At 40.8% G+C, this 22898-nt stretch overlaps 2 protein-coding genes across 3 annotated transcripts; both read left to right on the top strand.

Annotated features, from left to right (window-relative positions):
• On the top strand, positions 1-16169 carry LOC135554648 (transmembrane protein 233-like). The gene is made up of 4 exons (XM_064987351.1): positions 1-189; positions 13417-13551; positions 14702-14784; positions 16076-16169. The coding sequence occupies exons 1-4, from the start codon at positions 1-3 to the stop codon at positions 16167-16169; spliced, it is 501 nt and encodes a 166-aa protein (XP_064843423.1).
• Positions 16170-18193: 2024 nt separating this feature from the next.
• LOC135540090 (5'-AMP-activated protein kinase subunit beta-1-like) lies at positions 18194-20943 on the top strand. Of its 2 annotated transcripts, none has more exons than XM_064966453.1 (8): positions 18194-18304; positions 19157-19337; positions 19495-19664; positions 19794-19887; positions 19969-20083; positions 20245-20378; positions 20506-20574; positions 20771-20943. In XM_064966453.1, the coding sequence occupies exons 2-8, from the start codon at positions 19176-19178 to the stop codon at positions 20846-20848; spliced, it is 822 nt and encodes a 273-aa protein (XP_064822525.1). In that variant the 5' UTR covers positions 18194-18304; positions 19157-19175; the 3' UTR covers positions 20849-20943. The 2 variants fall into 2 exon arrangements, with proteins under 2 accessions (XP_064822525.1, XP_064822517.1); XM_064966445.1 differs by having other exon boundaries at positions 19152-19337.
• The last annotated feature ends 1955 nt before the right edge of the window (positions 20944-22898 follow it).

The raw sequence follows: 22898 nt of genomic DNA, 5'->3' as shown, positions 1-22898 counted from the left end.
ATGTCTCCAGGGACACCCCAGCCAACAGAGGTGAAGACCAAGCAGCTGCTGGATGTGAGTGCTGACCACTTGGGGGGCAGGGAGGCCCAGGAGGTCCCCCCTCTGAAGAACTATGTCTACCTGACCATCCTCACTTGCTTCTGCCCAGCCTGGCCTGTCAACATCGTGGCTCTGGTCTTCTCTGTACTGGTGAGTCTGATCCAGAATTGGGTCAATGATGTCTACCTCAATGTTGGTCAAGAGTAGAGTGCACGTCTCATCTTTAGACAGGCATGAAGTAAAGAGGATGGATCAATGATATGTGACCTCTTATCTCTGGATACTGTTAAGGTATTGAGGACTGGTTATTTTGACTGTGTTTAAAAATGTTTGAGAAACACTGATCATTTTATTAGCAGTATGTCATGAGTGAAATCTCAGCCATGACAACTCTTCATGGTAATTCTGTGGCACAACAGTTTATTTGAAATTATACATGCTGTTCTGTGTGATGCACCTGTCTCAGTGCAAGTGTGTCAGTCGTGTATGATCACTGAATGGCTAATGAGTCAGTGTGCCTGTGAAGTTCAGTCTCATGAGTTACAAAAATAGCCTGTCCACCTCTTTGAACCTCCGTCAGCGTCACACACGTACACATAATGCTGACGATGTGTTCTCGGTCATGACTGGAGCTGAAGTTCAACTACAGGATAGGATATATGTCCACGACTGTGTCAAATCCCAGATCCCAGATGTGTTGGAGGGTTAACATTCCAGGAGAGTTTAGACAACCAAAGTAAATGGACACAGCTTTGCACAATACAATGACTGTATTGTGAGTATAGTTTCCCCTCATCAACAGCAGTACTGTAGGGCAGGAAGAGCATACAGTGGCTTGCAAAAGTATTCACCCCCCTTGGCATTTTTCCTATTTTGTTGCCTTATAACCTGGAATTAAAATTGATTTTGGGGGGGGTTGTATCACTTGATTTAAACAACATATTTTGAAAATGCAAAATATGTTTTATTGTGAAACAAACAAGAAATAAGAACTTGACTGTGCATTACTATTCACCCCCCCCCCAAAGTCAATACTTTGTAGAGCCACGTTTAGCAGCAATTACAGCTGCAAGTCTCTTGAGGTATGTCTATCTAAGCTTGGCACATAGATCCACTGGGATTTTTGCCCATTCTTCAAGGAAAAACTGCTGCAGCTCCTTCAAGATGGATGGGTTCCACTGGTGTACAGCAATTTAAGTCATACCACAGATTCTCAATTGGATTGAGGTCTGGGCTTTGACTAGGTCATTCCAAAACATTTAAATGTTTCCCTTTAAACCACTCGAGTGTTGCTTTAGCAGTATGCTTAGAGTCATTGTCTTGCTGGAAGGTGACCCTCCATCCCAGTCTCAAATCACTCAAGAATTTCCCTGTATTTAGCGCCATCCATCATTCCTTCAATTCTGACCATTTTCCCAGTCCCTGCCGATGAATAACATCCCCACAGCATGATGCTGCCGCCACCACTGTGGGGATGGTGTTTTCGGGGTGATGAGAGGTGTTGGGTTTGCTTTTTCCTTGATGGCCAAAAAGCTCAATTTTAGTCTCATCTGACCAGAGTACCTTCTTCCATATGTTTGGGGAGTCTCCCATATGCCTTTTGTCGAAAACCAAACATGTTTGCTTATTTTTCTCTTTAAGCAATGGCTTTTTTCTGGCCACTCTTCTGTAAAGCCCAGGTCTTCAGGACTATCTTTGGTCTCTTTGTTGCCTCTGATTAATGCCCTCCTTGCTTGGTCCGTGAGCTTTGGTGGGCAGCCCTCTCTTGACAGGTTTGTAGTGGTGCCATAATCTTTACATTTTTTAATAATGGATTTAATGGTGCTCCGTGGGATGTTCAAAGTTTTGGATATTTTGTTATAACCCAACCCTGATCTGCACTTCTCCACAACTTTGGCCTTGACCTGTTTGGAATGCTCTTTAGTCTTCATGGTGCCGCTTGCTTGGTGGTGCCCCTTGCTTAGTGGTGTTGCAGACTCTGGGGCCTTTCAGAACAGGTGTATATATACTGAGATCAGATCATGTGACACTTAGATTGAACACAGGTGGACTTTGTTTAACTAATTATGTGACTTCTGAAGGTAATTGGTTGCACTAGATCTTATTTGGGGGATTCTTAGCAAAGGGGGTGAATACATATGCACGCACAACTTTTCCGTTTTGTATTTTTTGAAACAAGTTTTGAAATGTTTTCACTTCACCAACTCAGACTATTTTGTGTATGTCCATTGCATGAAATCCAAATAAAAATCCATTTAAATTACAGGTTGTAATGAATCAAAATAGTAAAAACACCAAGGGGGGTGAATACTTTTGCAAGGCACCGTATGGACTGATTAAGAGTATGTGACATCGATGTATGATTTGTGTGACTGTCTGAGTTAACACACCAATATTCAGCCCTGAGTGTCCAAATTTGGAGTAAAGCCATATTGTTTTTGAAGTAACAGCAAGGGGGATTAGGATGGAGAGACACACGTCTGGATGGCCTCCATCTGTATCTGATAGGGTTTTGTAGTTTCAGTAGAGCAAACACTCTTTCATTAACCCCTAAAAGCCTAAGCCGTTGGTGGGGGTGGAGGGGGGGTGTTTTAATATGGTCGTAGCATAACATTTTAGGTTCCCTGTAGGTATGAAATTAATATATACACTACCTGACCAAAAGTATGTAGACGCCTGCTCGTCAAACATCTTATTCCAAAATCATGTGCATTAATATGGAGTTGGTCCCCCGTTTGCTGTTATAACAGACTCCACTCTTCTGGGAAGGCTTTCCACTAGATGTTGGAACATTGCTGCGGGGACTTGTTTCCATTCAGCCACAAAGGCGTTAGTGAGGTCGTAAACTGTTGTTGGATGATTAGTTCCGGCTCGCAGTTGGCATTCCAATTAATCTCAAAGATGTTAGATGGAGTTGAGGTCAGGGCTCTGTGCAGAGCAGTCAAGTTCTTCCACACCGATCTCAACAAATAATTTCTGTAGACTTCCAGCAATGGCGAAGCTCTAACAAGACGTGTCTTTATAGCGCCCTTGAACTTTCATAAAATGTTAAGGTATTTTGACATGGTTTACCTGTTCATTAATAGTGAGTTGGAAGTTAAAACATCTCTTTTATCGTCAAAACAAAAGATGCCCAATCTAGTAAAGCCTTAGACGAGCCATGGAAAAGTGTCAACCTCTGACAGCCCTTCTTCAGCCTTGACGGATGCTAGCTTGGAATAGGTACCAGCATGTTTCAGAATGGAGATGGACAAGGGTGTAACAAAAATCCAAGAGACACTTTCTGAACGCCTCAGCAAAATTGATGTGCTGGTCAATGAACTCCTCTAAGACCAGAAAGTCAAAGGGACGAGTGACAAAGTTAGAAAAAGACCATGCTGACCACCAGGCTGCCATCCATGATGTCCGCTAGGACGTGAATCAAAAGTGCAAGAAGTCGCCATCTCTAAACTCGGGTAGAAATGAGACTCTTACGAACATTTCCAAAAGCGCTCGAATTTGTGATTTCAAGGTTACCCGGAGGCTGTAGAAGGAATGTATTCCCAAAATTCTGGATCTACCCCCTTCAAATCAAATTATATTTGTCACATGCGTGGAATACAATAGGTGTAGACCCACAGTCAAATGCTTACTTACAAGCCCTAACCAAAAATTCAGTTAATAAATAAATAAAAATAACTTAAAAATATAAGATAAATAAGAATAATAAATAAAAGTAACCAATAATTAAAGAGCAGCAGTAAAATAACAATAGCACGGCTATATACAGGGGGTACCGGTACAGAGTCAATGTGCGGGGGCACTGGTATCGAGGTAATTGAGGTAATATGTACATGTAGGTAGAGTTATTAAAGTGACTATGCATATATATTAACAGAGAGTAGCAGCAGTGTAAAATGGGACGGCATGCAAATAGTCTGGGTAGCCATTTAATTAGATGTTCAGAAGTCTTATGAACCTGGAGATGATAAAGCAGGAATGTTGCTGGCTTGGCAGATAAGGCGAGAGGAAGCTGGTAGAGATATTGGCTCTATTAGGCTAACAAATAATACAGTTGTTCAGGGTCCTGAGGTAATTAATCTAGTCTTTAGGGGAGTTTTATGAAACACTGTACAAGTCTGAAGGGGATGCCCCTGCCACAATACATGAGTTTTTGGACAAACTCAATTTACAAGCTATAACTGATAAGGATATAGAGTACTATGAGAAAGAGATTACATTTGAGGAAATTAAGGAACCCATTTTCAATATTGCTGGGGGAAAATCACCAAGGTTAGACAAATTCCTTATTGAATTCTAAAGATCCTTTTTACCCAAACGAATCAAGCCTCTTTAAGATATGTTTAATTATGCCATAGAGACAGAAAAGCTCCCAGACACACTTGAATAAGCACTGACCACAGTTTTGTTCAAACCTGGGAAAGATCCTCTGCTTTGTGGGTTGCGTAGACCAATAACTTAATTGAACACTTCATATAAGATTCTTGCAAAACTCATAGCTCTTAGACTAGATAAGGTTCTTCCTGACTTGGTTGATATGGACCAAACAAGCTTTGTAAGAAACCGCTCATCTCCTGATAATATCAGAAGATTATTTAATATTATGCATTATGTTGAGAATGACCAAGAACCTGTACTGGCAGCTTCATTAGGTACTGAAAAAGCTTTTGACCGCATAAAATGGACCTACCTGTTTGAAGTTTTACAGAGGATGAATATTGGACCTAAGTATGTAGATCTGATTAGATTACTGTGCAAATGTCCGGTAGCTCAGATCCTGACTAATGGAAACATTTCCTCACAGTTCTCCCTATCACGTGGCACAAGACAGGGGTGTCCCGCTAGTCCTCTCCTTTTTTCTTTGGCTATAGAGCCACTGGCAGAAGCTTTTAGATCTCTTCCATCCATCCATGGTGTTCGTATAGGTGGGCCTGAACATCTGGCCTCGCTATATGCTGATACATTTTGCTTTACCTCACTAAACCAGAAATTTCACTCTGAGCATTAGTTGACATCCTGAAGGAATATGGGACCTTTTCAGGGTATAAAATGAACCTATCGAAGAGTATAATTATGTCTTTTAACAGGGCAGCTATGCAGAAACCAATCTTAGACCAGCTGTTTTCTTGGAGACCTCAGAAAATGACATACCTTGGATTGCAAATTCTTTCTGAAATTATTAAGACATATCAACTGAACTATACTCCACTTCTCAAAAAGGTTGGGGAAGAATTGGATTGATGGTGGGATTTATCAATTTCTCTTACTGGGTGGGTCAATTGTGTAAAGATGAATATATTACCAAAATGCATTGATACCTTTTTCAAACTTTGCCCTTTCCTATTCCCAAAGTTTTTTTCAAACAACTTAATTGGAAGGTCTCTTCATTTCTGTGGAAAGGGAAACCCCCAAGAGTGAAACTCACAACTTTATGCAAACCATACTCAGAAGGAGGACTTACCCTACCTGACTTCCAGTTGTATTACTGGGCATCTCAGTTAAAGGCTGTGTGGGTATGGCAAAACACAACAAGTTCACCCTCTTGGAGACAGATAGAGGAAGAGTGTCTGTCCCTTGTAATATTGGCAAATATACCTTACATTAGCCCACCTAAAGCTTCGCTAGGTCTCATAAACAACCCTTTCATTAAAAACACTTTTTTATTTTACCTTTATTTAACTATGCAAGTCAGTTAAGAGAACAAATTCTTATTTTCAATGACGGCCTAGGAACAGTGGGTTAACTGCCTGCTCAGGGGCAGAACGACAGATTTGTACCTTGTCAGCTCGGGTTTGAATTTGGAACCTTCCAGTTACTAGTCCAACACTCTAACCACTAGGCTACCCTGCCGCTCCACTTATTGATTGAAGTCCATAAACAAACAGAAGGGTATAAATCTATATATGAACAAACACCTTTCTATAATAACCCCATTTTACCCAAACCCATGAGAGATGCTATTACATTTTCTCATTTCAACAAAGGAATTAAAACATTTGGTCATCTGTATAGAGAAGCTGAACTACTATCCTTTCAACAACTGGCATTTCATTTTCAGTTACCTCAAACTAATTTCTTCAAGTACCGACAGGTTAGGCCTTATATTGCCTTATATTGCCACTAGTCAGGGAGGTAGGATTCAGTCCATGTGTAAACCTATAACTGATAAACTGTGGCTGGAGAGGAAAGGAAAGGTTTAATTTCTTACGTGTACTCTGGTCTTCAAGGTCTGTTGGGGAACGATGACGCACTGAAGGCTTGCAAGAAGTGGCATGATGACCTTGGTCTCATTGTTGAGGACGAGAAAAGCTCTTTTTAGATGCTCAGCATATTTAATTTAACACACGGCACAAATTGATGCAATTCAATATTTTACATAGGGTCTACTTTACACCAGAGAGACTGTATAAGATCTTTTTTTTTTAATCTACATTTTGCCCAAGGTGTAAAACAGGTGTGGGCACAATTATGCATATATTTTTGTCCTGCCCTGAGAAAGGCAAATATTGGAATAACATTATTCAGATCTCATCACAGGTCACTAAAATGACTGTACCACTAGATCCTTCCCTTATTCTTCTTGAAGATGACTCTGCAAAACCAGATTAATTAAATTGGCAGCCAATAAATGCACAGCTATTTAATGGAAGAGTGACACTCCGCCAAGCAAGCAGATGTGGTTAAAACTATCATGCTATATTCCATCTGAAAAATGACTACAATTCACGTACTGAACCCTTTGAATTTAATAAGGTCTGGGGGGACTTTCAGCAGTTTCCAGAGATGTCACCTTAGCTGCCTCATTATTATTTTCTTTCTTAATGTATTATTTGTTTTTGTGTTGATCATTTATTTTCTACATTGAATGTGAAGGTCATTCTGTTTAGTTATTGTTAATTGTCAATGCTAATACCGGTAGATGGGAGGGAGGGGGGTGTTAATGGGTTGGGGAGGGAAGGGTTTTGTACGATGTGCTCCCATGTAGCATGCTGTTTTGTGTAGGTGGAAGGAGTAACGGGGCATTATCTGTGTCATATTTTCTGATGATTGTTAAATTTAAAAATGACAATTAATACATTGTTAATAAAATAAAATAAATGTATGGACCTCGCTTTGTGCACGGGGGCACTGTCAAGCTGAAACAGGAAAGGGCCTTCCACAAACTGTTGCCAGAAAGTTGGAAACACAGAATCGTCTAGAATGTCATTGTGTGCTGTAGCATTAAGATTTCTCTTCACTGGAAATAAGGGACCTCGCTCGAATCATGAAAAACAGAGCCAGACCATTATTCCTCCTCCACCAAGCTTTACAGTTGGCACTATGCATTGGGACAGGTAGCGTTCTCCTGGCATCCGCCAAACCCAGATTAGTCCGTCGGACTCCAGATGGTGAAGCGTTATTCATCACTCCAGAGAGCCCGTTTCCATTGCTCCATCTTTACACCACTCCAGTCGACGTTTGGCATTGTGCATGGTGATCTTAGGCTTGTGTGCTGCTGCCCGGCCATGGAAACCCATTTCATGAAGCTCCCGAAGAACAGTTCTTGTGCAGACGTTATTTCTGGAGACAGGACATACAGTTGCCCGGGCAGCTCTAGCAAGGCAGAAATTTGATGAGCTGACTTGTTGGAAAGGTGGCATCCTATGACAGTGCCATGTTGAAAGTCACTGAGCTCTTCAGTATGGGCCATTCTATTGCCAATGTTTGTTTATGGAGATGGCATGGCTATATCATCGATTTTATACACCTGTCAGCAATGGGTGTGGCTGAAATAGCCGAATCCACTTATTTGAAGGGGTGTCCACCTACTTTGGCCATGTAGTGAATACTTTATATATTTTTGATTAAATACTGAATTTGGCCTTTACTACTACATCCATTAAAAAGGCATTGAATAACACGTTCATAAATGGCAAAACAGTCAAAAATGAATCATAAGGAATAAGGTTTTGAAGTGTCTGTCCTATATCTAGGAGATATAAGAAAGCTCAAGAGATATATATAGAGACACAGTTAACCCCTTTTTTTCCTGTCACAAAACTACTCATACTTCCATAATTTTTTAAAAGTGGTACCGGGTTACCTTCAGACGTGGGTGACCACATTTAAATTAAAATACCCAAATGTGGGACAACAAGATGATTATTATTATTAGTGTAACCTAGACATTAATATTTTTTTCAAACACAAAAATCTTCCTCCTACTGCACCGAGCCAGCTAATGGAAGCACGCGTAGTCTACTCTGTCAGGACTGGATCACACCGACAGCGTTTTTGCGCAAAATAGTGTGCAGAGTCATCTGTATATGTATGCAACAAAAGTTCAACATTCACCTTCTGCTACCATGTCTGTCAAGACGTCTACACATACAGTTTGACGCACACGTTCAATAAATTAAACATATGCACCACACAGAACGCATTGCAACTGCCTCTGCCTGCTGCAAGGCAAATGCAGCGTTCCATTGGAAATTAATGTACTTTTGGTCAGCGGCGATTTTAGCATGTAAATCTTAGTGGGGCAATCAAACAAAAAATGTGGGATGCATGCCAGCAAAGCCACAACACAACACTAAATAATACATTAATTTCACTATAACTATGACAAACGGTACCCACAAACTGTTATGGCCTACAAAAAGCTATCCCAACAGCAGAGTCCCAACACCTTACCATTGCTACACCTGGCTTTCAGCGGAGCCTTATCTGGCAGCAAAACAGTTCATTCAGCCTCATTTACTGCCTTTAAAAAAACATAGTTGATATGGCTGACTTGCTTAAAAAATGTGGTTTCTACTGACAATTGAGATGTGCAAACTATGGCACAAGGGGACGACAAGAGGATAAGAGGCAATCCGTAATTTTGATTAAGACATTAATGAGCAAGCGATGACGGACGTAGTCAATATAACTATTTCTTCAGCACTTTTGTACAGCAAAAGAATTCAGAACATGGGCCGTTCTTACAATATTCTCTCCGTACACCAAGTCAGAACCGTAGGATAAATACAGGGGACATGTAAACAGACAATGAAAGCTCTTACAATATTCAATGATTACATTTCTATTAAACAGCTTATAGGCTACATGTGCACCAAGTTAGAACAGTAGGTGAAAATAGACCAAATTATTAGGGTCAGGCACATTGCAAGTCGTTTGGGTCTTTGAGTGTCAAAAGAGATACATGTCATATAACACTATTTGACACGTTAAATAAGCTTTTCAATTGACACATTAAATAACACAATTCTATCGTAGAATGTTGGTGTGATGAATTTGCATGTGCAAGCCAAGCACCACCACTACTATCGGTAGCACTGTCGAAGCTGTACAAAAAGAAGCACACACCGACCATGAATGATGTTTACAATACCGCGTTGGTTAAAATAGACCAAATTATTACGGTGAGGCACATGGGCTACTAACAGCTTACTACACAACATACACTTAGTGTTACTTTCTTAGTTACAGTATACATATCTCCCTGGCATATAACATAATTTATGCAGCAGCATATAAGACATTTTTGGACTCACCTTGTGAAGGTGGTGCCGCAGTCCTTTGTTTGCAAATTTTGTCATAAAAGTCTGGCATTCTCTGGATTTATGGTGGAAACTCTGGTGGGAAAAAACACACAGCACTCCATTGAATAGCAGGCTAACGCTAGTGGTTGCTTTGCAATGCCTGCAGTTAGCCACTGATTCTTTACAGATTACTAATTTGTTGAATTTGCGATTTTCAACTTGTAATGTCCAATGGCCGATGAGCACCGATAGGTTTTATCTATCATTTCTCTTCATTATGACAAGGATTTAAAAGGATGTGCTAGTAGATTGTCGACTTAATTCATGATGACTGCTAGCTAAGACTTTAAAAGTAAGATCTTGACATCCTCAGTCCAATTAAAGCTACTGTACATATAACATGATTTGGCGTAATTTTATCTGTGGCCAATGACCTTGAGCCTTCTTAGAAGGGCACTTGTAATATAACTCTATGGCAGGACCTAAAGGGCTAAAATGTTGGATGTCTACCCTTACTAAGGACTTAAACTGAGTGACAGAACACTGAGCCAATCATGGTGCAGTGCTCCTATTTTCTGTGAGCTAGGCTGAAACACCTGCATTTTAGAGCTGACTTACTCAAGAAAACAAAAAAGAGATCATGTGTGTATGCAGCTTTATTAACTGTCCCACCTGCCCTGAATGATGGGTCGCCACTGCTTATGGTGTACCAAAATGCAATGAAGCTGTCGGTGTGATCGAGGTGTAACGCCTCAATCAAACCCACCCCGACAGCGTCATTACATTTTGGGACACAGAAGTACATTGATTTCCAATGGAAAGCTGCATTTGCCCTGCAGCATTGCATTGCTGAGGCAGTTGTAGTGCATATGTTGGATTTAACCTAAGAGTTGATCAAGCTGTTGATTGTGGCCTGTGGAATGTTGTCCCACTCCTCTTCAATAGCTGTGCAAAGTTGCTGGATATTGGCAAGAACTGAAACACGCTGTCGTACACGATGATCCAAAGAATCCCAAACATGCTCAATGGGTGACATGTCTGGTGAGTATGCAGGGCATGGAAGAACTGGGACATTTTCAGCTCCCAGGAATTGTGTACATGGGGCCATGCATTATCATGCTGAAACATGAGGTGATGGCGTCGGATAAATGGCACGACAATGAGCCTCAGAATCTCGTCACAGTATTTCTGTGCGTTCAAATAGCCATCAATTAAATGCAATTGTGTTCGTTGTCCATAGCTTATCCCTGCCCATACCATAGCCCCACCGCCACCATGGGGCACTCTGTTCACAAAGTCGACATCAGCAAACTGAGCACCATACAGTTGTCTGCCATCTGCCCGGTATAGTTGAAACCGGGATTCTTCAGTGAAGAGCACACTTCTCCAATGTGCCAGTGGCAATGGAAGGTGAGCTTTTGCTCACTGAAGTTGTTTATGACGCCGAACTGCAGTCAGGTCAAGACCCTGGTGAGGATGACGAGCACGCAAGTGAGCTTCCCTGAGACGGTTTCTGACCGTTTGTGCATTAATGCTTTGGTTGTGCAAACCCAGTTTCATCAGCTATCCGGGTGGCTGGTCTCAGACGATCCTATGGATGTGGAGGTCCTGCGCTGGCGTGGTTACTTGTGGTCTGCGGTTGTGAGGCCGGTTGGAAGTAGTGCCAAATTCTCTAAAACAACATTGTGGTAGAGAAATTAACATAAAATTCTCTGGCAACAGCTTTGGTGAACATTCCTGCAATCAGCGTGCCAATTGCACACTCCCTCATAACTTGAGACGTCTGTGGCATTGTGTTGTGTGAACAAACTGCACATTTTAGAGTGGCCTTTTATTGTCCCCAGCACAAGGTGCATCTGTATAATGATCATGATGTTTAATCAGCTTCTTGATATTCCACAACGGTCAGGTGGATGGATTATCTTGGCAACAGAGAAAGCTCAGTAACAGGAATGTCAACAAATTTGTGCACAACATTTGAGAGAAATAAGCTTTTTGTGCATATAGAACAGTTCTGGGATCTTTTATTTTATTCGGGGACCAACACTTTACATGTTACATTTATATTTGGGTTTAGTGTAAATAAGCTATTTATATTTTGGTTCAGTGTAGATAAGCTACATAAATTTTGGTTCAGTGTAGATAAGCTACTTATATTTTGGTTCAGTGTAGATAAGCTTTTTATATTTTGGTTCAGCGTAGTTAAGCTATTTCAACTATTTAGCTCTGTGATCCGAACTGAAGCTCAGTTTAACGTAGAACAGATGGTTCACCTTTTCTATGGACGTTTGTAGGCTACGTCTGAATAATGGAATGTCAAATTTCTGGAGTAGACAAAATTTCATTGATAAATATAATACAAAATACATATCATAAATATATTTTGCAATGGTTTTCACCTTTTCTGGACATGAGTTCATATTCCCAAAGTAGCCATACAACAAATTGCCATGTGCATGTCTAATTTAATTGGGCCTACAGGTATTAAATAGGCTTTTAATTTCCTGTTTTTGCTCTATGCATATAGTAGAATTGAACAGGTGAACAGACAGTTGATACACAATTGATGCTTTGCATTGAAATGTGTAGGCTACCACTGTAAGTAGGCCTACTGTAGTTTTCATATTTTTCAGAATAGACAATGTTTCAGAATTCGCAGGCAGTGCAACATATTTAGGTTCGGGAAAAAGTAAATGCAAAACGTTATTGAAATCAAACAGTGTGCTTACAGGTGGACAACAATTTGCAATTGTTTTTGTCTTTCAGAAACGGTCAGTTAGACTACACCAAATATCACTGCAAAAGAAAACATTCTCCAAAAACATTTGATACACTTTTCCATTGCTATTTCCTTTAGATAGTGTCTTAGCCTAGTTCTAATACTTCCAAAGTATACAGCAAATAAGGACATTATTGTCACCATAAAAGGTGAATGGTGGGCAATTTTTAGGCAGAGTTATAATGCTCGTTCACACGCACAGTTTTACGACAGGTCTGATTTATAACGAAAAAATGCATAGGCTACTTATGGTGTGCACCAAGTTTATTCATCTCAATGTTGTGTGCATGGGCAGGCTTTTCAGAAATGGTGCAAGCAGATATCTAGTATAAAATGTACGCAACGGTTTTAAATGAGGCCCCGAGTCTGACAAACAATGCTGTAGCTCTGCCACTTTCCACAGCAGATGAGGAAGGCAAACAGGCAGATGTGGTAAACAGATATCACTTTCTCAAACAGACTGATTTTGATGGATTTATTTTATTATATTAATTAGATCGACTTAAGGATCCATTAAACCTCATGTGTGCCAATGGCAGCTGTTGCAGCTTAGTGGCTGTGAGAAACAAGATGAGGAGCACATGACACTGAGTAATCCACAGCACTCTGACAAACCTTAATATAAACATGATTTTAAGATGCCACAGGGACGGGGTGAGAAACAGAGAAGTGTACTGATCAGTGCCAGAAGGGTTTCCCATAGAAATGATTGAGTGTTTACAGGTCCAGTCCAGCCTTTTCATCTAACTCACCAATGATACAGCGTCACTCTTCCCTCCATTCGTAGTATTATGATCTCTTTAACTGGTGTGTCACCCTCTGAATCACTGGCTAAATATTAGATGGTTTATTGGCTGGGATGAAACCTACCTGTATCTCCCCAGTGTCCACTAATGGTGTACACTGTTACAGTAATGGTTATTGATTAATAATTATGGAAAACTTTACACCATTTATTGATGAATGGTTCTAGATGTTTAAAAGTGATATTTTCTGTTGCTCTGCCTCAACTGTAGCCATTGTTCTTGTCCTCCCGCCCTCTCTCTCTGTTTCTCCCTCTCCTGTCTTCTGAAGTCTCAGAACAGTTATGATGAGGAGGACTATGAGGGTTCCACGAGGCTCGGTAGGAAAGCCTTTCACATGGCGATAGCCTCCATGATCATTGGCCTCCTGATCATCCTGATCTTATCCATAGTGCACTTTACCACGGTATGATTACAACCATCAGTGTTCCTGATTCCATACTCATAATAATGTTTTTCTTGCTTCATTTAGAATCATAGGGAGATCTTAATAATGAACTATTTTGTGTTTTTCTATCTCTGTTCAATTCCATAGCATGCTGTATGAATGCTGGAGGATAAAAGATGGCAAAAATCACCAGGAGTGATCATCTCCTGGGGAAGGATCCTCTCTGGGCACTTTCATGATCAGACCAGACATTCTTCAGAGCATCGTCTGCTGATCGGGCTTGAGCCTTTTAATCCTGGGATGGGTCATCTTGTCTGTATTCTTATTATGATAACCCTCACATCAGTTTAGTTTGTAGTGAAAACAGACAGCAACATTCAGCGGTCTTATTGTAATGTACAGTATGCTGTTGGCTGCATCTGATGGAACATGCAGTCTATGAAACCAGCCCACAGATCATTTTCTGACATGAAACTTAAAAAAACATTATATTGTCAGTATTGTACAGTAGCATTTTATACATTTTTTATGAATGCTTATTGTTTAAACATACCAAAAACACAAAAGTATTGTACACCAGCCTAAAGGGCAGAGGCAAATTAATTGTGCTCAGATGGTTAAAGGGGCAAACTTCCTGTCATTCTTTTCTATTTGTGTATGTTTTTCATTTTATAGATCTAGACAGAGTAAAATCTATGTAGGGTTGTTTAAAGGACAAGCAGTTGTTGATACACTGAGAGCTTGCACGATCCTAATGAAATGTGAACACAGATAGGGTTCAGTACATACATGCCATATACCCTGTGGTGTTCTCCTGTATCATAGCCTGATGTTGTCTTACAGCTGCTCTGTCTTATATTTTATCATCTGATGGAAAAATTATAAAAATGAAATAGCACTGATGAATGTAGAATTTACTATGTATTTATATTTTCTAACTTTTACTATGGAACTGAAATGGATGTTCAGCCACTTGTGGTAAAGAATGTGTGTGTTGTATTCCAATAAATGTTGTGCAATTTTAAAATTAGCGTTTGATTTTGACATTCTACCTGCATGACCTCTCTCTCTTTCTCGCTCTCTCACACAGACACACACACACACACACACACAAACATACATGCACTTATTCATACACCAAGAAGCCCAAAGTTATTTTTTTTCACAGGTTAAAGCACTGCTGGGTGAGATGTTTGTTTGGCTGATTGCCTTCCTTACTCCCCCCTCATACCCCATGTCCCACATTCCCACGTATCCTTCGCAGCCTTTGCAATCTGCAGAGTCTGGAGGATCCTGTATTCTGATATGTAATAATATCGTAATTAAAGGCTATAAGTAGAGGCCTGGCACTTAGCTGGTACCTTAACGATGGCTTCAACAACCCAACATCCCTTAGTCATTATTTGGATGATGCAATGGTGGTGGTGATGAAGAAGGTGAAGATGAGAACGATGATCATTAATCTTTTATTTAATTTCAGTCAAGAATTTAAGGATTCAACATTGAGCAGTGCCCAGCAAACTGAATCCATGCACAAAATAAGAACTGTTTTTACAGCTCAGGGTCAAAACTGTAAACTGTCAATTTTGTTAATTTGTATGATTGTGTGCAGTGCTCCCTTGTTAAAGAAGTATTGGTCTCAATAGGATTTCCTGTTTAAATAAGGTAAAAAAATAAATAAATACAAACCTGCTAAGACTGCTTTTCACACCCCAGTCTGAGTTTATCTAAGTGGGTACACTTTTTGGAGCCTCTGAGGAAAGCTTTGAGACTGGTTTCCCAGTGTATATTTTGGTGTGGCCCAGTTGTGAGACGGTGAAACTGGATAGCCGTGTGAAAGCATTAGAGGAATAAGTCAACCTGCAATGGTTGAGCAGGGATACCGTATGATATCTAAATCAGGAGTCATATGTGTAGACAGACCATAGACGACTCTAGTTCCCAAAAGTCAGTTTTAACATCGGCAGCCCCATTGCGGACTTTCACCATTTTGAAGTAGTCAGCAGGTGGGACTTCCTATGGGTTAAGAAATGATAACATAATTCCATCCAGGTCATCAAAAGGGATCAGCCAATGAATTATACTTGTAAACAAACATTTCATAACTGCAGTTGGTAGTAAGTCGCCAACCTTGGCGTTATACCTGTTCAAACAACACACTCCAGTATGCACCCTTTCAGTTTGTTTACCAACTCATAGAAGTCATAGAGGAAGAAAATGTACTACTTTAAAATGGAGATGGCCTCAATGGTGCTGGCCATGCTCTCAGAGATGCCATAATGGGACAGATACAATGTTACGTCGTCCAACTATATGAGACAGACACGTGATATTAGTCTTCTAAAACTTGATTGATAAGTGCCAAAGATGTTTAATCAGTGTAAACCCCACTTGCACAGCATTTCCATATTATTTATTTTAGGCTATCAAAAACTTGATTCAATGTTATTAAAAATAAAAGTAAAATGTATCTATTCAGTATGGCTAGGCTATATGCCAGGGGTCTGTCATGCCAAATAGTGTCCCCCTCTATGTCCTCTAGTGAGGAGGAGAAGGAGGCCGTTCTGACCGAGATGCATGCTGGCCATTTCGGAGTGAAGCGCATGATTGCCAAAATCAACCTACGCTTCTTCTGACGGGGAATTGTCAAGGAGGTGGACAGCTGGGCAAGTGAAATAACCTTTTGTTTATCAATCACATTCTATTATATCTGAAATTATTTTGATTTCAATTAATGTCATATCAGAGAGCACACAATGTTTCAATTTGTCACTTTTTGCTTAAAGGTCAGTAGCCTGTCTAGCCTGCCAGAAGTTTGAGGGTGAAGACTGTGGCGCCGGAGTTGAAGCCCATCAAAGTTGTTTCACCATGGCCCATGATCAGTAAGTGTCCCAATTCAAACTTTGCCCTGATAAGTTGTTTTGTAATGGTTTCTTTATTTGACCACGGCAGAGTTCAAAATTATAGAATATGTGTGTGTGTGTCAATCTGCATACTGTATGGCACAGATACTGGTAAGAATAAAGTAATCTTCTCTCTAACACTTTCAATGTTATGGTGGACCTCATTGCACCCTTCACGAAATCCAGGACTGGCAACAGCTGTTGTCTGATGGCCACCGATCACTTTACCAAGTGGGTGGAGGCAATACCCATCAAGGTCAGTAAAGGAAGAGCACGTGCTTAACTCTCACTTCCCTTCTGTAACCCATTAAAAAGGGTGCTTGGAACCAAAAATAAATGTTGCTTTGTATGATACCCATCAATGACGAGACTAGCTAGGCCACCTCCAAGGTGATGGTGAACATCTTCAACACCCACGGTTCTCCTGAGGTCATCTTGAGTGACCGAGGTCGAGAACTCTGGACAGGTATGGATGTTATAGGTTATCTTCTGTCACCAATGGATTGTGTTATTTATTTTTTACACATTCCATGGTACATTATCAGACATATTTCAATATCTTACATTGTCAATAGATATCGCTTTCCTCCCTCCGAGTACAATGCAATTGTATATACAATTATTTTATATGCTGTAGTCTTTCAAATTTGTGATTGACTTAGTGTTGTTGTTTGTCTATTGCTATGTTTGTATAACTTATTTTCAAATCACTGAAACCCCACCCGATGTGGTGGAAGTTGTAAAACCAGATCAGATCACCTTCGAGTACTACCTTCAGGCACGGACTGAGAAGGATGTGGCGGTTTTTGACCAGGTAAAAATGATTGTGTGCTGTTAATTTTTTTTCTGGCCCTCCAAGAGATATGTAAGACATGTATTTGTAATATGAAATATAATTGCATGTATTTCTGTCATCAATCAAGGTGAGACTGAACATGGACAAGACGCAGGAGAAACAGAAGGAGAGCTACCGGAGCAGAGTCCAGAAGGGGATCAAGTGCTACGACATCCGGGCGAATTGCTTGGTTTGGAAGAAGGATGAAAGGAAGGTGTGACCTGGGAAACCTCGCTGCTCTTTTGCTTCTGGCTGGGGTCACCGTCTGATAAAGTGAGCATAAAAAATATCATCACTATTTGTATTTGCACACAAAATAACTTGGAGCTAGTTTTAGATTCTTGAAGAATGCCTCGTGAGCTTTGTATAACTGTCATACCACATCAGAACCCAACATATAAGCTTGTTTTACTCCAATATTGGTAAACAAAGTACATGTAAACTAACACTATATAGCCTCAAAACATGGTTAAAACAATAATTGTGATATCATGGATGGTCAGTCCTTGCATCTATAGCTATGTCTATGAATTTGAGAGTTGTTACATTTCTCCAGTCCCATTCTTTGGCTTTTTACCGAAACAGGAGCGAATTCATGTGTTGTTGTTTCAGATGCTGATTGCCACTTTAAGGCTAAATTCACAATTAGAACCATAGGATCAATTCTATGGTTCTAAAATTAATTTAGGCTTAAGATGCTTTTGCGAAATCGGGCCCTGAACGTTTCCTTTTTTAAACCTAGGAATCCATCATGGCCATTCCTAAAATTTGCTCCAGCTTCACAGTAGTGTTTTTGTTGTGACTTAGAAAAGGTTACACTAGTTTTTGAAATTGTACTGTACTCAATGGTCTGAAAAATCATTCCGAGACAGGCGTGACTTCGAATGCGAAAAAACAGGAAGAGGTGTGTGCTCGTGCAGCCTACAGTCTGTCTTTGGGTTAGGTTACAATTTACACGTTCAGGGGAAAAATGGCGATAGGAAATACAATAGCGTAGATTCCCAGTATTATAATTTCCAGAAATTAAACGAAGGTAAGAAAAGTGAAAACAATTAGGCCTACTTCAATGTTACTTTGGCATGGATATTCCGGATGTGATGTGTTTTTAAGTTTGAGTAGCGAGGCAGTTTTTGCCATAGGTGGTATATATAGTAGGTCATATGGTTTTTGCTTATGCACGGAAACGCAAACCTAATGTCAGTGTGTGTCTGCGCCAGTGTTTGTTTTTGCGAGCAAGTTTGTGTTGGGGGTAGGGGTACTGGTCATGTCAGGAGACGGGGATATTTTATCAAATGCTTACATTTTGGTCTTGGCCATTTCTCAATGAATTACAATAGCCTTTGGTGGAGGATTCGCCAGCTGATTCGATCCTGCTTATTTACATCCTGTGTATATTAAGGCACGGTGTAGCCTGTGCGAGATATGGCTTGGAAACATAGGCCCCTACCTCAATCAGGGATGAGAAATGGGCTTCGAATCGTCCCATTATCCCAACTGTTACACCGAGTAGATTGAATGACGGATAGTTTTTAAGTAAACTACCGTTTTTGTCCTAGTTATCAATTCTGAGCACAACCCATTTCTCCTCCCTGGATTGAGGTATGTTTTCCGAGCCATATCTGACGTCGGCACGTGCCTTAATATACACAGGAACGCTGCTGTCCCACCCTGGTGCAAGCGTGTCTGTTCAACAAGGAAATGCTCAGATTGGCTAAATGTTCAACCAGGCCAGCTTCTGAAAATATTTTCTGTCATGTAAATGTCAGATATTAGATATTACTTTATGTCAATGTTTCTTGTATATATCAGGGCTGATGTGTACTATATTAACAGTATTATTGTTGTTGATCATTTTTTCATACTTGTGTGTTGATGATCAGTGCAGTGGTTGTTGCTGATTCAGAATGGGAAACAACAGCAGCAGTGGTGAGCGGGCCAGTGCAGGTCAGGGTGAGAGGCCCTATCAGCGTGACGATGGACAAGGTGCCAAGGATGGAGCACGGCCCAAGATTATCATGGACAGCACAGATGATGCTGACCTGTTTAACCCCCGAGAGGCTAAAAATGTACAGAAATATAGATAGTGAAGTCTAAAGGGGTTAATTCATTCAGATTTACAGTGAAGTATTTACAAGGTTGTCTGTAGGGCAGGCTAAACCCAACTTTTTTTTCTATGGGCCTCAATGTGTAGTGATGATGTTAATGTGAGTCCAATTGTGCCAGGCTCCTCAGGAGATCCAGGAGTTTCTAGCCTGGCAGCGGGACCTTGAGAGTGACAGTAAATGTCCCAGTCAGGCCAAGCCCACTGTGTTCCGTTGGACAGGTGCTGGCAAAGAGATCTTTGTGTCTGGATCATTCAACAACTGGGCCACCAAGATTCCCCTCAACAAAAGGTGAGCAGGTTTGGGGAAAACCCGAACAAAGCACTTTAATTTGGCAAAATGTGAATAGTTGATACTGATTGAAATTGACTGATGTTTCCTGCTCAATATTCTTTGTATTGTGTTATTTTTCTGACCCAGCCAGAACAACTTTGCAGCAGTTGTGGACTTGCCTGAGGGAGAGCACCAGTATAAATTCTGTGTAGATGGACAGTGGACCCTCGACCCGACAGGGGTGAGTACAAACCCTCTGTTGGAATGATATAATACCATTCCCTCTTTGTTCAGTCTTTCAACTGTATTTCATCCTTCACAGGCTGTGTTGACGACCAAAACTGGCACGGTCAATAATGTCATTCAGGTGAAGAGAACTGACTTTGAGGTGTTTGATGCCCTCATGATTGATTCTCAGGAATGTGCAGACATGTCAGGTACTGATGCTTGATTACCATCATAATTTGTGTTTTACCAATAACAACTCCATTTAGTGTTGAAGGCCATTTAATTTCTGATGGTAAATTAATTAACGTGCATAATTTCACCTGGTGGTTTACTGCACATTGAATCATAGTATGCGTCCTTGTGATTTCAGACCTCTCGAGTTCCCCTCCGGGACCCTACCAGCAGGACCCATACATAACCAAGACGAGCGACAAGCTCAAGAACCCCCCCATCCTGCCACCACACTTGCTGCAAGTCCTACTCAATAAGGACACTGGCGTGTCTGTGAGTGACGGTTCAGAGGCTGGAGAACACCTTCATTGGGAGTCATGATTATGGAAATATGTTTTTATTTTCTCTGATTGATGTCAATTTCTTAGTGCTAATTGTTTGTTTTCTATATCCTGAACAGTGTGACCCAGCCCTTCTTCCAGAGCCCAACCATGTGATGCTCAACCACCTCTATGCCCTCTCCATCAAGGTAAATCATTGCTGCTCTCAACTCATTTGTTTCCTCAATACACCAGACACCTCAGCAGAGATGGGGTCAATTACATTTCCTGTTGTCAGTTGAATTTGACATAGAATAGCGCAATTCAAATCTTGTGTTAAATAGACCTCAACTCTGCATCTCAAGACATTCCTGCCTGATCCGTGTCTATTTTATTTTCTTTCAGGATGGGGTGATGGTTCTTAGCGCAACCCACCGCTACAAAAAGAAGTATGTGACCACACTTCTGTACAAGCCGATCTAATCATGCCATCATGTGCTTCCTGCCTAGAAACGTTTCAAATCTATTCTTGTATAATTCTGTTTTTTATATCGATGATTAAACTTCTCTCTCTCTCAGATGATTTGTAAATAATATGACCACTTGACATTTTAAGAGTTCAAATGTTCCGATATCTTCATATTAACGCATGGAAAAAGACCTGCGTTTGCCAAACAGACGCTTATCATGCTAGTTAATGGAAAAGTATCATTGTGTAATGGTGAGACAAAACCAGCTGCTTCAACACTATACCAGAAAGTGGAGATAGCCATATAAATCCACAAACCAAGGTGGACAAAAAGTTATTGGATTCAGTCCAGAAATGACCTTGTTAGACTGCTTTTGCATATTGATTCTTGGTCTAACACCTTTTGATCTCACTTCCACTCGTACACTCCAATAACTATATTACACTGCATTCGGAAAGGATTCAGAACCCTTGACTTTTTCAATATTTTGTTTTTCGAAAATGGATTAAATAGTTTTTTTTCCCACTCGTCAATCTACAGACTACCCCGTAATGACAAAGCAAAAACAGGTTTTTAGAAATTTTAGCAATGTATAAAAAAAAGAATAACGGATATCACATTTACATAAGTATTCGGAAACTTTACTCAGTGCTTTTTTTTAACCTTTGGCAGCAATTACAGCCTCAAATCAAATGTTAATAGTCACATGCGCCGACGACAACAGGTGTAGATCTTACAGTGAAATTCTTATTTACAAGCCCCTAACCAACAATGCATTTAAAAAATATGAATAAGAAATAAAAGTAACAAGTAGTTAAAGAGCAGCAATAAAATAACGAGACTATATCTGTCGGCGCCGACAGAGATGGCCGCCTGGCTTCGCGTTCCTAGGAAACTGCAGTATTTTGTTTTTTTACGTGTTATTTCTTACATTGGTACCCCAGGTAATCTTAGGTTTTATTACATACAGTCGGGAGGAACTACTGGATATAAGAGCAACGTCAACTCACCATCATTACGACCAGGAATACGACTTTTCCGAAGCGGATCCTCTGTTTTGCCTTCCACCCAGGACAATGGTTCGGATCCCAGCCGGTGAACCAAAACAATGCCGCCGTAAAAGGGGCAGACGAAGCGGTCTTCTGGTCAGGCTCCGGAGAGGGGCACATCGCGCACCACTCCCGAGCATACTACTCGCCAATGTCCAATCTCTTGACAAATAGGTTGATGAAATCCGAGCAAGGGTAGCATTCCAGAGAGACATAAGAGACTGTAACGTTCTTTGCTTCACGGAATCATGGCTCACTTGATGCCCCCCCACCCCCCAAGCAGACACGTCGATGGCCCTGAACAAACTTTTCATTTCACTCTATGTAAACTGGAAACCACATATCCTGAGGCTGCATTCATTGTAGCTGGGGATTTTAACAAGGCTAATCTGAAAACAAGACTCCCTGAATTCTATCAGCATATCGATTGTGCTACCAGGGCTGGTAAAACCCTGGATCATTGTTATTCTAACTTCCACGACGCATATAAGTTGAGTCGTGGTCAGCTTCGGGAAAGCTGACCACGACTCAATTTTGTTGCTTCCAGTCTATAGACAGAAACTAAAACAGGAAGCTCCCGCGCTCAGGTCTGTTCAACACTGGTCCGACCAATCTGATTCCACGCTTTAAGATTGCTTCGATCACGTGGACTGAGATATGTTCCTCATTGCGTCAAACAACAACATTGATGACTACGCTGATTTGGTGAGCGAGTTTATTAGCAAGTGCATCGGTGATGTTGTACCCACAGCAACTACTAAAACCTAACCATACCAGAAACCGTGGATTGATGGCTGCATTTGCACGAAACTGAAAGCGCAAACCACTGCTTTTAACCAGGGCAAGGTGACCGGAAACATGACTGAATACAAACAGTGTAGCTATTCCCTCCGCAAGGCAATCAAACAAGCTAAGTGTCAGTATAGAGACAAAGTAGAGTCGCAATTCAATGGCTCAGACACAAGAGGTATGTGGCAGGGTCTACAGTCAATCACAGATTATAAAAAGAAAACC

The sequence above is a fragment of the Oncorhynchus masou genome, chromosome 1 (assembly GCF_036934945.1).
Source record: "Oncorhynchus masou masou isolate Uvic2021 chromosome 1, UVic_Omas_1.1, whole genome shotgun sequence".
NCBI lineage: Eukaryota > Metazoa > Chordata > Actinopteri > Salmoniformes > Salmonidae > Oncorhynchus > Oncorhynchus masou.
Note: the sequence above shows the minus strand (reverse complement) of the source record. Positions and strands in the feature narration are given on the sequence as shown.